The sequence below is a fragment of the Sinohyriopsis cumingii genome, chromosome 15, assembly GCF_028554795.1.
Source record: "Sinohyriopsis cumingii isolate HCF-2022 chromosome 15, ASM2855479v2, whole genome shotgun sequence".
In the NCBI taxonomy this organism is placed as follows: Eukaryota; Metazoa; Mollusca; class Bivalvia; order Unionida; family Unionidae; genus Sinohyriopsis; species Sinohyriopsis cumingii.
This window is the reverse complement of record NC_142975.1, coordinates 64,751,062-64,768,685: the sequence shown is the minus strand read 5'-3', so window position 1 is coordinate 64,768,685 and position 17,624 is coordinate 64,751,062. Positions and strand designations below refer to the sequence as shown.

At 35.9% G+C, this 17,624-nt stretch overlaps 1 protein-coding gene across 1 annotated transcript in view; it reads left to right on the top strand.

Annotated features, from left to right (window-relative positions):
* LOC149781958 (NACHT domain- and WD repeat-containing protein 1-like) overlaps window positions 1–2,524 on the top strand; it is a 51,056-nt gene extending 48,532 nt beyond the window's left edge. The window contains exons 28-29 of the mRNA XM_089936139.1: window positions 903–1,041; window positions 1,641–2,524. Of these exons, the coding sequence (XP_089792265.1) occupies window positions 903–1,041; window positions 1,641–1,708 (207 nt within the window). The 3' untranslated portion in view covers window positions 1,709–2,524. The remainder of the gene's footprint in view (window positions 1–902; window positions 1,042–1,640) is intronic.
* Window positions 2,525–17,624: the final 15,100 nt, after the last annotated feature.

Below are 17,624 nucleotides of genomic sequence, written 5' to 3'. Positions count from 1 at the left end.
TCTTTCTGTTCTAATCCATTGCGTATCTTGTTTTTGTGTTCTAATCAACTGTGTATCTTGTCTTTCTGTTCTATGCCATTGTGTATCTTGTCTTTCTGTTCTGATCCATTGCGTATCTTGTCTTTCTGTTCTAATCCATTGCGTATCTTGTTTTTGTGTTCTAATCAACTGTGTATCTTGTCTTTCTGTTCTAGTCCATTGTGTATCTTGTCTTTCTGTTCTGATCCATTGCGTATCTTGTCTTTCTGTTATACCCAATCAGGTGTCTTAAATGTCAGGTATGTAACTTGTTTCTTTGTTCTAAACCATTAAATGCCTTCAATGACATATTTATGTTAATTATCATTATTTCCTTATGTGTTCATGCTCATGTGTGAATGACCTTGTAAAGAAAGCAGTCTCAAAAAACACAAAGATGTTTTCAGTAGTTTTCAATTATTAACTGTTTGTTAAAATGGTAAAGTGCAGAAAAAGTCACTGTATGCTCATATAGGACTTCAAATGATCATGATTGTACTACCTTTCACAGCATAGTTAAACTGAATCACGTAAGAGAGACAAATCAAATGCAAGAACTCAGATTTTGTAAGGGAGCAAAATTTGTTTTCCACCTAAATGTAACTGCTACCAAAGATTTGATAAGCCAAATTGTAGATGCATTAATACATGACAAAATACTGAGCATTTTCTTTTTACCTATTCAGTTAAAAATCAACAGACTACTATCTTATCACACTATTTATAAGTAAATTAAGACTTTTGTAAAGAATTATAAAGATGCAGTATAACTTAAAATGAATCTTTTTCATAGCAAATACATGCCCAAAGGTTTGAAATTGAAGATTAGATCAGTTATTCAGATCAGTTGACTCATCACCATAAAATGAATCTTTTACTGCTAGGTCAAACGCTTCCCCATGTTGAGCCAAGATGGGCGATTTGTGGTTGGATGCACCAATTCCGGTCAAATAGTGAAATGGGAAATTCTTCCTTCAGACACTAATACATCAACATATCCGACAGATTTTAAGGAACAGAAAGGTATCCTATATTTACACAACTATAGGGCACATTTTAATTTTACATCATTCAGCAATTAGAATCGAAGAATTTCACCTGGCCTTTTGTGTTGTCTCAGTGCTGTTTTGTGCATTTAAAGTGTTTCTTTCACTGCCTAAGAGCTTTATATTTTATATTGTATCAAATCTTTGTTTTCATTTTGTTACCAGTTTGTAGGTGTTATGACAAAGCAAATGTTCCACTCATTTTGAAAACATGTTATAAAGAATGAAGCAGTTTGACAAAACTTTTAATAAAATTTGCAAGAAAATTTTCAACATATTCAGCTTTTGAGCTGAAGAGAAAATGCCTGTATGTTCAATAAAAGTAATAAAATACCCTCTTATGACTTTAAATTCTTATGAAATGAAAAGCTAAGCTATTGTGAAGGATTCTAATTTGATACCAATAGCAAATATAAGATACGTTGGGAATATCAATAAACAAAATATTTAATCTGGCATTTTCTTGTAAAGAGTTGTTTAATTCACTTTGATATTTAAACATAAATTTGAAATTTTTATAAAGTACATGGTTTTCTTTTGTCCTGATATTTGCTTATTTGTTTATTCATTCTTCAGGTCCAGTACTGAAATTGTCTCTAAGCAGTATGAAACCGGAGGGTTCTGATCCAGAAAACTCGAAGTAGCAAGAAGAATGGAAAATGCTCTAACAGTGCTTGACACCCCATATATAGGATTGACAGCTAATATGTGCATCAATAAGACATGTTTGGTGCTTACAAGTGCAACAGCTTGCACATAACTGTGCAACTCTTTTACACAAACATAATTATTTCATGAAATACAGGTGATCACAGATAACTTTGTATACTCATTTTCCCTTTATAATCTAATCACATTTTCCCGTGCTTTAATGTGGAGAAGCCAAGTTTATTTCATACATCATCAGTGCTGTATTTAGCATAATTAAGAAATATGTTTGAATGTGTTAGTATATTGACTTTTTACAAAAAGGAAATAGCTTGGTAATACTTGTGAGCCGAACTTATCGCTTCAATACAAAGATTACTGCATGCAAGGAATGGATAAGATCCATTATGTACTTACATGCAAGGAATGGATAAGATCCATTATGTACTTACATGCAAGGAATGGATAAGATCCATTATGAGGATTGGAAGAATAAAGCATGATAGCATATCAACAGTTCGCGTTTGCACAAGAGTAAGAAAATATATTACTTCAAGCGATGCAGTTACTTCAAGTGTCTTCCAAATGAAGGCTGAACAAACAACTGACCGTTACACTCTCACTTAGATGGGGGAATATTATTTTCTTAAATCATGTGTTGAGGTGAAAGATAAAGTTAGTGAATGGAGAACGCAAACACAGTTAAATGATATTTATAGAAATTCCACCATAATCAACTGGCATAGTTGTACATTGAATGAACAGTATTGATATTGTTTACAAAATCGCCTGAATAAAGATAATAAAATAATTGCAATGTTATTATTTTCTTCTAAAGATTGTTTCGTTCGATCCCATTTGAAAATGCAGACCACCAGTCTTCCTATGACATCACTCAGACATGAAGTGTTTATTTGGAAAATTCTTCAGGAATTCAGAAAAAAATCTACCTCACAGTATCAAGATGTTAATCAGAGACAGCAAACATGTTTTAGTTAAGACTGCTGGTCGATTATTTTTATTGGAACTGACTTTAACATTGTATCTGTTATTTGAGGCAAAACAGTTCCTTTTTCAGTGGTGATGGTGCTCTCGTATGTCACAGTCTGTTTCAAAAATAATTATGTTCAAGTCATTGCATACTAATTCACCTGCCTCATTGCAGGGAAGGCTTTTATATCATTTCTGCCTAGTTTAGACAAAACTCGCAGCATCAGCTTGATGGTATGCTCCCTTTGATTGATAGTTCATTTGGAATAGTATGATGGTATGTTCCCATTTATTGATAGTTCATTTGGAATAGTATGATGGTATGTTCCCATTTATTGGTAGTTCATTTGGAATAGTATACATAAATACATGCAGACTCTTCATTAATTTTAAAAATATGCACATACTAGCCCAAAGTTGGTATTAGTCATTGATTCTGAGAAAACTGTGAAATAAGCTGTAGTCAGCTCGAGCGCATCCGATGTTATAACCATTGCGAATCATTAGCACTGTACCTCTCTAATTATCAAAGATGTAAAATAAATACAGTTTGATCAAATTAACTGTAAAACAGACCACGCAATGCTTTTAAGAAGTAAAGTTTTTCTTTTAATTAACACCGGTTTAATTACCATGTACTGGCCCATAAGTCGAGTCCAACTGGAGACAATATAGATCCTGATCTTCTATGGCATAATACTCCTGCAGATCAGGGTCTATGTGCGTTGAAGTGAATTATGGGGAGGTAAAAAGAAAGATCAAAGAGGGAAAATGGTTGAAAAATGGATAACTGAGAACAATCTGGTCATCGTAAATGACGGGTCAAACACTAGATTAAACCCTGAGGATGGCACACTCTCAGCCATAGACCTAACCATCACTACCCCAAAATTGGCTCAAATCACAAATTGGTGGGTGGATCAGGAAGATACGTTAGGAAGTGACCATTTCCCATCACAATCAATATTCAAACAAAAACTCAACACATTCCAAACGAAACCCCACCTAAATGGAGGTACCAACAGGCAGACTGGGACCAATTCCAATTGTTACTAGCTAGAGTAAATCCAGATAACTTAGAAAGCCCAAGTATTGACATGTATTATGATAACATAACAGACACAATTATAGAAGCAGCTAATCGATGCATACCAAAGACAACTAATATCCAAAATAAAAACCCTGTACCATGGTGGACTAAACGGTGCACTATAGCACATAAAGACAAAAAAAGGACCTTAAATAAATATAAACGCACCAAAAATTCTATCTACTTCCAGCAATATAAAGATAAAGAAAAAGCACTAAAACAAACTATAAAAACTGCTAAAATTAATATATGGCAAACCTTTTGCTCTAAACTGAGTCTAAAATCAAACTCAAAACAAATATGGGACAAGATAAAAGCCATCAAAGGGAAAGCAACTACCTCAGCCCCAAAAATTAAAAATGCCATAACAAATAAAGATAAGGCAGACCTTCTAGCGAGGCATTTTTCGAACATGAGTAGCAACAATAATCACACCAGAAACTTTCAAGAACACAAAAAACTAATGGAGGGAACCCAACCTCAAATGTTTCAAGGCCAAGGAACAAAAGAATCTCACCTAAATAGCGACATCACAGTACATGAATAGAAGATAGCCCTACGATCCAAAAACGAAACATCCCCTGGTAAGGATCAGTTAGGTTACATTATCTACAAAAAACTACCTATCAATATAACAATAGCCATAATCAAACTCTTTAATAGGATATGGGATAAAGGCCAACTACCCACCAAATGGAAACAGGCCATAGTAATACCAATCCCCAAGCTAGGTAAAGATCCCAACAACATAAATTCGTACCGACCCATCTCCTTTACAAACAATATTTGCAAAATAATGGAGACAATAATCGCAAATAGGTTAAAACACCACCTAGAAACCAATCACCTACTCTCCATAAATCAATGTGGCTTTCGGAACAAACGGTCCACCACTGACCAACTTCTCAGATTGGAAACAGACATCAAACTCGCTTTTAACGCACATAGGAAAACCGATCGCAACCTCATAGCGGTTTTTTTAGACCTAGAAAAAGCGTTCGACCTAGTATGGACCAATGGACTAATGGAAAAATAAAGCCAATTTTGGAATAACTGGACGCTTGTTCAACTGGATTGGCGATTTCCTCACAGGCCGGAAAATTACCACAAGAATAGGCAACACCCATTCGGAAGAATTTTCACTTGAAAATGGAACACCGCAAGGCAGTGTAATAAGTCCCTTACTATTTACCAAATGGTAAACGACCTTGACCTCAATGCAGCCTCCGCAAAAATAAATTTGTCACAATTTCCAGATGATAGTGGCATATGGGGGAATGGAAATCCTGCCAAAAACACAGTAGTTAAAGAAATCCAGCAGAGCCTAGACAACATAGGGAGATGGGCGGACAAATGGGGATTCAAAATATCTCATGAAAAAACTGTGGCAATCATATTCACCCCCAAACGAAATAACAACCTAGTCTATCCAAACTTCTATATACAAAATCAATTAATCAACTACGTAACAGTAGTAAAATTCCTAGGAATGTTCTTTAACAACCACCTCACATGGAAACAGCACATTGAACAACTCACCCAGTATTGTAACAAAAATCTCAATTTACTCAGTTCATCACAGGGACTGACTGGGGATCCAACCAGGAAACCCTCCTCACGATGTATAAAAGCCTAATTAGATCAAAACTGGATTACGGTTGCCAAGCATATAACTCGGCTAAGCAACCTGTACTACAAAAACTTGACACTATCCAGAGAAAAGCCTTACTATTATGCACAGGAACACTCCCCTCAACATCATTAGAAGAACTACAAACACTAATAGGAGAACTACCCTTAAAATTACGTAGGCAAGAACTGCTCCTCCGATACTTCATTCGATTAGATACCCACCCAGACAACCATCCCACCAAAATAGCTATAAATAAGTGTAAAGTTGTCTTCAAACCCAAAATCATACCCATCACACCAAGTGGCAAAGTAATCCTTGAACTAAGAGAAAAGATACCTCTACTAAAAAAACAGGTAACAAACAATACAGACCAGAACAAATCACCATGGTTACAAAAACCACCAAGGGTTAACATTGAAGCTACCAAATTAGGCAATAAAGAAGGACAAGAAAACTTACTAAAACCTGTACTGGTAAACGAAATCAACCAAAAATACCCGGACTATGTTAAAATATATACCGATGGATCAAAAACAAACAACCCACCAAGAACAGCAGCAGCAATAGTCATCCCTGAATTCAATATACAAACGGGATCCAGATTACCTGACTATTGCTCCATTTACACCACTGAATTCTGGGCTATACTTGAATCACTACAATGGATCAAAGACAACCAAATACCTAAAGCAGTCATTATAAGCGATTCCCTAAGCGTTATCAAATCGATCCAAAATCGCAATACACACTCTAGGGAACAATTCCTCGACAGAGCATGCCAATTAATCGACGATATCACCACAGCACATCAATTAGTCGAGCTCATGTGGATACCGTCGCACATTGGAATCTCTGGCAACGAAACAGCAGACAAAGTTGCAAAAACCCTGAATTTATCCGTGCCATTAAAATCCCAAACAAGATTTTTCAAACAACGTAATCTCCTTAAGACGATCTGGTTAAATATCCATCATTTAAAAATAATTTTTTAAAAGGGTTGATTTAAATTTGACAAAAGACCTGAATTTTCTGTAAAATCAACTTGTCTTCTTGTAATTCGTTAAAACAGTCCCCAAACCACCATGTCGTCCAATTCTGCGAGTCGTGTAATTCTGCACACCGATACGTCATTTCTGTCAACATTTGATCACGTGTTATTTTTTGTCAAAAATCTACTTTGTATCAAGAAAGAATGATCGTGCTTTAATTAAGAAAAGTGATATTCATAAAGTATACAAAAATATCCCACATTTCGACTCGAAATGCATATGAAAATGTGATTTCTGAATGTCAAAAATGAAGACCCATTCCATGACATTCTTGAATCTGTAACCCAGAAAATCCTATTTACTATGCAGCAGCAGAGTGGGTGAACCCACCTCAATAAATCCGAGCAAAGAAGTCTATATGGCTTACCTTAAAGGGAGAAAGTTCCATTTTGAAAAATGAAGCTTTCAAAAAGGAACACACCACTAGAAGGGCCCGGGCAAAAAAGTCTATACGGGTTACCTTAACGGAGAGGTCGCACCGGCTGCTGCTGTCAATTAATATAAAATTATATCAGATAATGCCCCCAGCATTGGAATCTCATACAGCTAGATTAGCTTGAGAGCGACTAGAAGCAATTAAGAAATATATTCCCTTGAGAGATTCTGGTAAACAAAAACTACAAGCGGGTCTAGAATCCCATGTTGAATTTGCGGAATGTGCAGAACAGTTATTTAGGCCTGTTACAACGGTTTCTGAAAGAATCGGAACGGCTACTGAAAGTCTTCTTCCGTCAGTGAAACAAACCGCTGAACAAACTGAAAAAATAGCAACAAGAACTAAACAAACAAAAGAGTTTATGAGATCTTCCAACTGAAATAGATGCAGCTCAACCTGTTGTAGGTGAAGAAACACTTGAAAATATTCGTATCGCCGGCATAAAACAAGAACTTGCTCCTAAACCCAAAGTAAAAAAAAAAAAAAAAATATTGAATTGATTAAAAAATTTAATGAAGGTGTTGTTGAAGATATTAATAATACTAACGATCATGAATTGCCTGGAATAATACTACCTGGCATGTATGATAAATCTAGAATATTAAAACCTGGTAATCACACCATAAATGATTACAATTTTATTAACTGGATATATCGTGTATAATACAACAAAAAAAAAAAAGTCAAACGTGAGGATGCTAAATACGATGTACTTGTTGAAAAAATAAGAAGACTTGATAAACAACTTCAACCTTTGTACTTTCTTCTCCACCACCACCGTATCAACTTCCTCCACCGCAGCAACAGATAGAACGGCAACAAAATACATCACCTCCGCGTATAGAAGGTAAACAACCCAGAAACATGTTTACTGATAGTGCTCTTGAAGAATTTAAAGATGAGAATGATTTAATCGATATTGCTGCAAGTGGATATAAAACACGTAAAAATTATTTAAAACGTGATAGCAAAATATCATCTAATAATAGGACTCCTTTAGTATATTTTGCTGTAAAAAATTCACCGATTAATTTACGCGATCCAAAATGTATTAAATTTAAGCAGCAAGTAGAAGAAAGGAGACGAGAACAAGAACAATCTCCAGAACAATTTTACGATGCACCTACTCTAGGCTACTGGAAGTGGTCTTATTGCTTGTCCTAACAATATTCTCGATGACGTGCAACGACTAGAAGTCCTTATAGAAGGAAAACAAGCCGGTAACAATTCTCCGGAAATAATCAATGAAGCAGCTGATATTTGTCGACGATTATTTGAAGGCGCTATTATGAATATTAATGTTTATCGGGAACTTACTGATGAAATCGCGGATGACTATTACAGCGATTAAACGAATAAATAACAAAAAAGATATTCATACACAACAACGGTCACCGCAGACCCGTGATGGTCAGAGTAGTAAACTCACGATTACCTGTTTACAGCGCGTATTACGGAGATGGGCTCGGTAATGTTATTCAGGAATTATTTACAAGGATGGCTCCAAAAGCAGCACCAGCACCAATCGCAAAACAATTATCAATGAAAGCCATCGAAGTCATTCGAGAAAAAACAACTGGTGTAATCGGTAACGTTGCTAGTAGAGCGTTTCCGGCAATCAAAGACCAAATAGCACGATTAATACATAAACCGCAATAGTATCATGTGGTAAAAACAAAATATCCGCCTGATGAGCTTCATTTGGAACGCTGACATCAAAATGTACATGCTGAATAATTTTAGGTGGTGGTAGCTAATTTGCATATTGCCTGTCGTGCTAACCATTTTCAGCAGCAATACGTGTAACATTTGCTGCTTCAGCGAGTTTTCTAATCGCTGCTCTACCCCTCCAATATCCTCTTGGACTATAATAAATCGACTCCATTATAATAATAATCGGTTGATTAATTACCAGCTCCTAATGCTAGTTTACCCTTCATCGCAGATCTCACCAACCAATTAGCTAATGATTCTTATGGAATTTCACGCATGAATTAAATTTACGTCTGCATATTGTAGGTTTTTACTTTTATAAGCTACATCCTGAGCGTGACACGCTTTATCAGTGGCATTTACTGGATACTCACCAGGACATGGCTGATCTTGGTTATCGAGTCGGATATCAAGTCTGGTACCAGGACCGCAGTAGTTATATCATGGGAGATGTTTTTCACCTGGGTATTTTCCCCATGGAGTTCCTGGTAACTTTGCTAACTGCGCGCAATATCACCTCCTTTTTACAGTCTTGCCCAATGGTTTGTCAGCGGAAATAAATTTCAATTTCTTTGTACCACATCGTTCACACTTACCTGTAACTGCTGATTTGTTATTTTTTGTTGTAATAGTTGTTACTCCGCTTGTGGGGGTACGCGCCCTGCATTTTACACAATATAAACACATATTATTTATTATATTTCTACAACATGGATGTAACTGATTTCTCAGCGACACGAAAGCAAGAACCGGTCAAGCATCATGCAGCGCTACCAAATTCTATCCGAATAATCATAATAGGCCCATTTGGGTCTGGTAAAACGCAATTGTTACTTAATTTGATAATGAGATGGTTGAAATGGGATAAGTTATATTTAGTTGCTTCGTGAGTTGATGATCAGAGATGTTACGAAGTACTTAAGGATTTTAATGAAAATGTAAAGTTGTTAAACGAAGACGTTATTGAATTTATTACTGATATCGGTGACGCACCATCAGTGGATGACCTCGATGGGTTTATTAATAATTTAGTTGTATACGACGATGTGATGTTGGATGGACAATCAAATCCAGCTCGGATTTTTCTCGAGGCAGGCATAAAAACACAGACGTATTTATGATACTCAGCGGTATACACAAATACCTAAAGTAATATGAGACAGCTGTAATATTTTAGTTGTATTTAACGGAGTTGATACACATACTCTGCGAAATATTCACCAGACTTGGTGTAGCGGTGATATGGATATAATTAAGTTTAGAAATTTATTTAGTCAAACTTACATGACCCACGATCACTATATCGTATAGGTCTTGATAAAATTTTTGGATAGCAGCAGCGAATGCGACCTCTCCTCCGTTAAGGTAGGCCGTATATACTTTTTGCCCGGGCTCTTCCAATGGAGCATTCCTTTTGGAAAGCTTCATTTTTCAAAATGGAACCTTCCCCCGTTAAGGTAAGGCGTATAGACTTCTTTGCTCGGATTTATTGAGGTGGGTTCACCCCCTCTGCTGGTTATGTATCTCTTAGAATCATATAAATACATTATATAAAATATGGAAATGTATACATTAAATAAATTCTGCATCTTAATCCAATTTTTAATTTTGCAAGAGGTTGTCCCACACGTACAAAATTGTCTGCTACCGAACACGTCAGCTTGCCGCTTAACCGTGGTTCTCACGAAATTTCCCGTGTATAGTCTGTTTCTATTTTCTTTAATATTTTTCCCCATAAACAAGACGTTGTAAACACATTGCACCCTTTTCATTGTTGCTTCTCTTAGCTTATTTTTTTTATATAAACTGTTGACTTTTACTAATTATTCTACAAGATCGGTTTAGTTGGCCTAATATCGCTTGCCATTTATTGGCATTGTACGTTGAATTTTGTAAAACTAGCTATAAACCTTATTTAGTTACTTGACTGAACTGCCGACAGAAACAGTCCAACGTAACGTATTTCATTTCTATAGCCCAATGGATAAACATTACATCTTTTCAAAGCTGTGCGCAGAATTGGCTGAGATATCGCGAGTCATGAAAACACGAGGGTGGTATCCCGTGTGTCCAAAAATTAACATTATTTTGAACAGAATATTCTGGTGACAATTGCCTCATTTCAAATGGTAAGCATTCCAGTATTTTATTTTCGTCAATCCGTCGAATTCGGTATGCGTTTTACCTCAATATTGGAGACGGAAACCTAAGGTGCGCAGAAATGCCCGACAGCATTGAATAATACAAGGGGCGACAATTTCTTATTTTAGCTCTGAGATTCAACAATTTGGACTACACATTTGGCTTAAAAGAAATAGCAGTCCGTTTTCTAATCCGAGTTTTCTCCGAAGATTCACACCCCATTTTTCATATTTGGACATTTAGGTTGGGGTGTGGGGTCATTGCAACTGCATATCGAAATGGCAAGTATCATGATTGTTATGTCGTTAATCCGTTGACAGACAAGACGAAACTATGGCGTAGATGATACCTTTCCCAGTATTCGCCATTTGCTTTACTAGTCACATGACTTAACAAATCTCAAATGACGACATCGGAAGTCCAGTAGTCACGTGATATCAACAACAAACTCCTTTATAATGTTGTTTTACAGAAATTCAATTATATTAAATAAAAGTCAGATACCTTTTGTAAAAACCACAAATATGGCCAGTCTGATTTTTGAAGCAGAGAGCATATGTCAACGTGGTAGTTACGTGATAAAACTCCAGAAGTTTTTCTCGGTATATATAAATATGGATAATTGTATGTTTTTTCGTTCTTGCATTTTTATTACAACCAGTATACGACTTTGATTTTTTCTTTTCTTTCTACAACATTTGAAAATGAGGGTTGTTAGATTTGTGTACTGATGCGACTAGCAATGCAAGTCGATACTACCATGTCACATTTCATCGACGATGTACATTTATGTCGTCTTTCAGAAAATTAAAGACATACCGATTTTAACACTCACAATGTCTGAGAAAATAAATAATTTTCATATCGATTTCATGCATGTATCACTCTATTTAACAACGTTTAAAGTTTGCTAGGCCATCCGGTAAGCGGCTACGCTTTGCCACGACCATGTTGGCTTCTTGTGATGCTAGACTGGTTTTCATACCTTTCACGTAAGGAAAGGTACGGATATCGAGTTGCCATAGAAAATAAAAGTCTACTCGACGAATCTAGTCCACTGGACATTGGATTGATTCAGCATAATTGTTTATTGCAAGCAACCAAATGATCCATACAGCACCTTCATAAAATTCAGGTTAGAACTCGATAAATTTAACTCACGATCAATTTAGTTACGACTCAATAACGTGATTGTTTCGGGCGTCAAGTGGTGGCGGAAAATTCCCGGTTTTTTCCTGACTGTCATAAGGGTTTGCGAAATTCAATGACTTTTCACCGTCGGAAAAAAATGTCTCATTTCTCCCAACTTTTTCCCGATTTCCCGGTAGCGTGGGAACCCTGTGTTTGTTCTACTAATTACTCCTGCAGACCAGGGTCTATGTTGTTTGTTTCACTGATTACTCCTACATATCAGGGTCTATGTTGTTTGTTCTTCTGTTTACTCCTACAGATAAGGGTCTATGTTGTTTGTTCTACTGATTACTCCTACATATCAGGGTCTATGTTGTTTGTTCTTCTGATTACTCCTTCAGATCAGGGTCTATGTTGTTTGTTCTACTGATTACTACTGCAATATGTATAGATCCAGATCTGGTGGAACATTAAGTGACGGCAGATCGGGGTCTGTGCAGTTTGCACCTGGATTTGACTAATACGCGAGTACGTACGGTTTTTCGTCGAATAAAGCTTCACTTAATATTACACTTATGTCTTACATTCCAAAGGTTTTGCCTTTTTAAGTTTGTCACTTTTCTTATTCATATTTTGCTGTCAAATTTATGCAGATGACTGTCACATGTATATGTTTTGAGTTGTCAAACTCTTGAAATGCATCGTAAATTTCAGTTAGGTCTGAGGGACACGGATTTTGAATTAGTTAAAATAATTTTAAAAAACATCATTTTGCATCATGTGTTTCATCTTTTCAGACATAAAAATCCAAACTTTTCGTACACTAGTACTATCGTTTTTAACTCTGAGAGTGACACGAAGAGGGAAATCCGAATTGTCACCGAATAGAAACACGTGTAGAAAACGGTACTTAACATATTGCTATTTAGCAATGCAATGTACAAATTGTTTTAAATACTTCGTTTCACACTATAGTTTTAGCCAGTACTTGGTCACAGAAAATATTGCAATATAAAATACAGAGATTCACCAGAATCTATGAATCTGTGGAAAGGTTGGAATTTGTTCGAGGTTCCAAAACTTTAAACAAAACTGTTCATTTTTGTGTTTCTGGTTTCTTTGAAAAAAAAATCTCGCAGCATTTGAAAAGCGTAAATAGAGAAAACTTTATCTTGTGTGTTCTGTTGTACATGCTTTAGCAAGCATGTGTGCTCTATGCCATGGAACGTCTTCAATATGGTTCCAAATGATGGCGTCAGATCTTAAGATATATATAGTTGCAGAGAGTTTGTTAATCTTAGCGTGTAATTTTAACATTTTGATAGACGCAAACTGTGGTTGTATGGTGCAATGAAAAAGCGAGGACATGGAAAATGAATAATTTGGAAAAGTGCGGAACATGCTGTTTGCTCTGCATTTTCATGTTTTACGGAGACTTGGCAAGCTGACGTTTCTTATTTTATGGAGACTTGGCAAGCTGACGTTTCATATTTTACGGAGACTTGGCAAGCCAACGTTTCATATTTTACTGAGACTTGGCAGCTAACGTTTCATATTTTACGGAGGCTTGGCAAGCTAAAGTTTAATATTTTACGGAGACTTGGCAAGCTAACGTTTCATATTTACGGAGACGTTGCAAGCTAACGTTTCATATTTTACGGAGACTTGGCAAGCTCTAAAAGCAGACAAATCCTGCACGAGGCAGACACAAAAACACTGATGTGATTTACATCACGCAGCAGTTCAATCTGATACCCAAGGTTATCAGGGATAACAGACATGTGTTGGCCCTCTTTAATGGCATTGACACACACACACACACACACACACACACACAGCGAAACATTCATCTGACCTGCTGTTCCGGCGACATGGATATGGTTAGATTTAAAATTTCCTTTGTATATGCGCTGAGGGAGCCACATGGATATATTACAATTAATCTTCATGAACTTCGGTCACGATATCGCATTTTTGGCTAAGGGACCTTTCGCCGCCGACATATACTATATCTTTTGCTCGTGGTTCAACATTCGGCTGTAAACAGCGTCGCAGACAATCAACCACAATATACCACCAGTCGTTCCACGATCATGTACAGCATCAGAGAGGAACAGCGCGTGGATCTACGTGTCTCCGGACGAGTTAGAGGCCTCGATTTATCCTTCGCAACCTTGTATGTCAATTTTTGCGTCCTTCTCTAATTAGGTTCTCTAATTCGTAGACCTAAGAATCTGTCCAGCCCCTCTGTTGCTATTCATTATATTCGTATACTGTGGTTTTGAAGCTGATGAATCGCCAGAACAGAGACAGATACGCTTACTCAATAATGTTACCGTATTATCTGAGAAACATCTTGTAGTAATAATTTCACTCTTATGAAAACAATAGAGGTAATTACCTATGGAATTGATACATACAATATCGAGAAAACTATTTTGGTCGCAAACCATTAGAGTGGTGATTTTACAAGCTAAGTACAACAGATGGAGATAAGACACACGAGCTACTGCACAAGGCTGACTCTTTTAGCGTCATATTGTTACGAGTCAAAGCTCTTAAAATAAGTAACAGCAAAGAGTGAAGACAACAAGCTTTGTAAAATGCAACAAATAATTTATTTTCCCTAGAATACAAAGTGAAAAAAATGAGAAAAAAGAACTTATGGTATTGCGAATTAAATCCAAAAATAATCCAAGAATTAGGGACACAAGTCCTAGTAATAAAAAGTCCTGAATAAAACTCAGTTCAAGTCCCGAAGAGATCCATAATTAATGACGTGTCTGTTAGAACCTGTGAAGTGCTGACGTGTCAACAGTCTCTTGTTGAATCACAAAATTATTATTCCAGGTTTGAATTCAGTATAAATTCCAACGAATGTCTTTATCCAAGAATTTTGTGAAAGCACTTTTGTGTTTCCAGAGAAAATAATCACTTGAATTCAATAATTTGAAGAAAATAAAATTCAGCCCAAACTGGTCACAATATAATACAACTCAAAATGCTGGATGTTAGATCACGACTGGTGAAATCCTCACAGTGACAAGATAATATAGTTCTCTGCTTGACCTCAGGTCACAATTAATATTTTCTACAAACAACCAATACCTAATGGAAAAATAACCTTTTAGAATGATCTAATGAGCCTTGTTTATTCATAACACAATATCCTACAAAATGGACTTAGGCGTCTCCAGAACCCTGACCATGATCAACATATTTAACCCTTCTTGTTTACCTGAATAATAATCCTGATGATAAGCTCATACCCAAAGAGAATAACGAATATATTATTAGTTGTTTACATAAATGAAATAACAAAAGATAAAAGAAGACAATCAGGTCAAGCATAAATGAACTCATTTTTGGACAGGGTCAAGTCCAGCATACAGTGTTACATAACCATAACATGTAATGAAATAAAAAATTAAACTAACAAACAAACAATTAAATTAAATATACATACCAATATAGATTATTTCCCTTTTTCTCCATCAGTTATCTCCCCCTTAGGGAGTTTTATAATAATGCAAAGTAAAACATACGAACTCTTATTGATCATTAGTGATAAGAGTTATCAATAAATGATAAACAATGATGCATGAGTGTATTTGACGTATCATCCATAATTTGTTTAAAAATTAATTAGGAACTCTTTCTTTAGAATCAGAATAAACGTACACAATCACTCGTTTACTCGTTCATCTACGTACTAATGCTGTGTGGTTGGAGATAACAGCTTTATAAAGAATTATTACATAATAAGTATTAAGCATTTAAATTCAATGGCAATATAGCAATAAATCTATTTAAACTTGCTCTTAACAATTCGATTCAATTTTGGAATTTTATGGTGTTAAAGTTAAAATCGTTTAAGAAAAAAAAAAATGATTTTTTGAATTGGATTTAGAATAGGCCGAAATTCTTTACTAAATAAATGTTTATACCTTGCCACCCTGACAGCTATCCGCCGCTGCAGTATCTGCGCTCATTTATAGACTCACATTCGCATAAAATTATCCAAGTTAGCCAAATAAAGCTTGTCCTACTCAAGGCTAGCCATGGCGGTAACCAAAGCAACTGTTCAAACTACACGGGAAAGTGCCTCTGAACACAAATTTTAGACAGAATTAAGTTGTCCTCTCAATGTCAGTGGTATGCATTTTACTTTTAATCTCATTTGTACATTCATACATATGATTCAGTATAAGTGAATTTCGATGTGAATCGAGCGTTCTGATGATGCAATGAGTCGTAATACGGTTCAAAATAGTCCCTTCCAAATGCATATTTTTTGCACATTATATTACAGTAACGAGTTCTACATAGCCAAGAACTTAAAATAATGAACAGTAACATTAGTTCTACCTTACTGTTCAACAAACGTCCGGCAAGATAAATGTGATTCGTCGACTGGGTACATTGATTCCATTTCTATCCTGCGTATCGCTGTTTCGGTAACAAAACTCCACCATCTGGTTGAAATCACTAATTTATGGACTATCATAATATTTCTGGCTTTGATATTCCAAATTTCAGAAAGGTAAGATAATTCATTTCCTATACTATTCATGAGACATTCCAGCAACACACACACACACACACACACACACACACACACACACACACAAACATGTTATAACATGGAAATGAATAGGCCACAATAGCCGCTAACATGCTAACTTGTTTCGACTTAATGTCGATCTCCTGGGGCTTGTAGAGTAGATGCCATTAGACGAATTCCTTGAAAAATTCATTGATTCTCATGACCACACTGTGGCATTACGAGGACCAGAACAAGGTTTTATAATCAGTATAAAACACATAGTACACATCTATAAGACAATGCAGACGGCAATATAAACAATGGTGGGTGGATGGCATACGTTCGGGAACGGAAAAAGCAATTCACACGCGATATATGTTTTCAGTGACAAATAAAATGAGGCGATTACAAATGCCACAGTCTCGTAGGTAAACATCATCTCACATCCCAACATTTAACATCAAATAATCTTGACACATTAAATGGACAATGTTTGTGTATGTAAAATTCCATTAATCATACCATAAAGGTATTACAATATAGTGAACCGCATCATGTTTGTTTTCCTTCTAATTCTGTTTCAATTTTTTATATTATTATTATTATTATTATTATTATTATTGATTTTTGGTTGAAACGTCATACGGACCGCTCCGATGGCTACAGTGGTTAGAGTGTCCGCCTCATATGTAGGAGGTCGCGGGTTAGAACCCCGACCGAGTCAAACCAAAGACTCAATTATATTAAATAAAAGTCAGATACCTTTTGTAAAAACCACAAATATGGCCAGTCTGATTTTTGAAGCAGAGAGCATATGTCAACGTGGTAGTTACGTGATAAAACTCCAGAAGTTTTTCTCGGTATATATAAATATGGATAATTGTATGTTTTTTCGTTCTTGCATTTTTATTACAACCAGTATACGACTTTGATTTTTTCTTTTCTTTCTACAACATTTGAAAATGAGGGTTGTTAGATTTGTGTACTGATGCGACTAGCAATGCAAGTCGATACTACCATGTCACATTTCATCGACGATGTACATTTATGTCGTCTTTCAGAAAATTAAAGACATACCGATTTTAACACTCACAATGTCTGAGAAAATAAATAATTTTCATATCGATTTCATGCATGTATCACTCTATTTAACAACGTTTAAAGTTTGCTAGGCCATCCGGT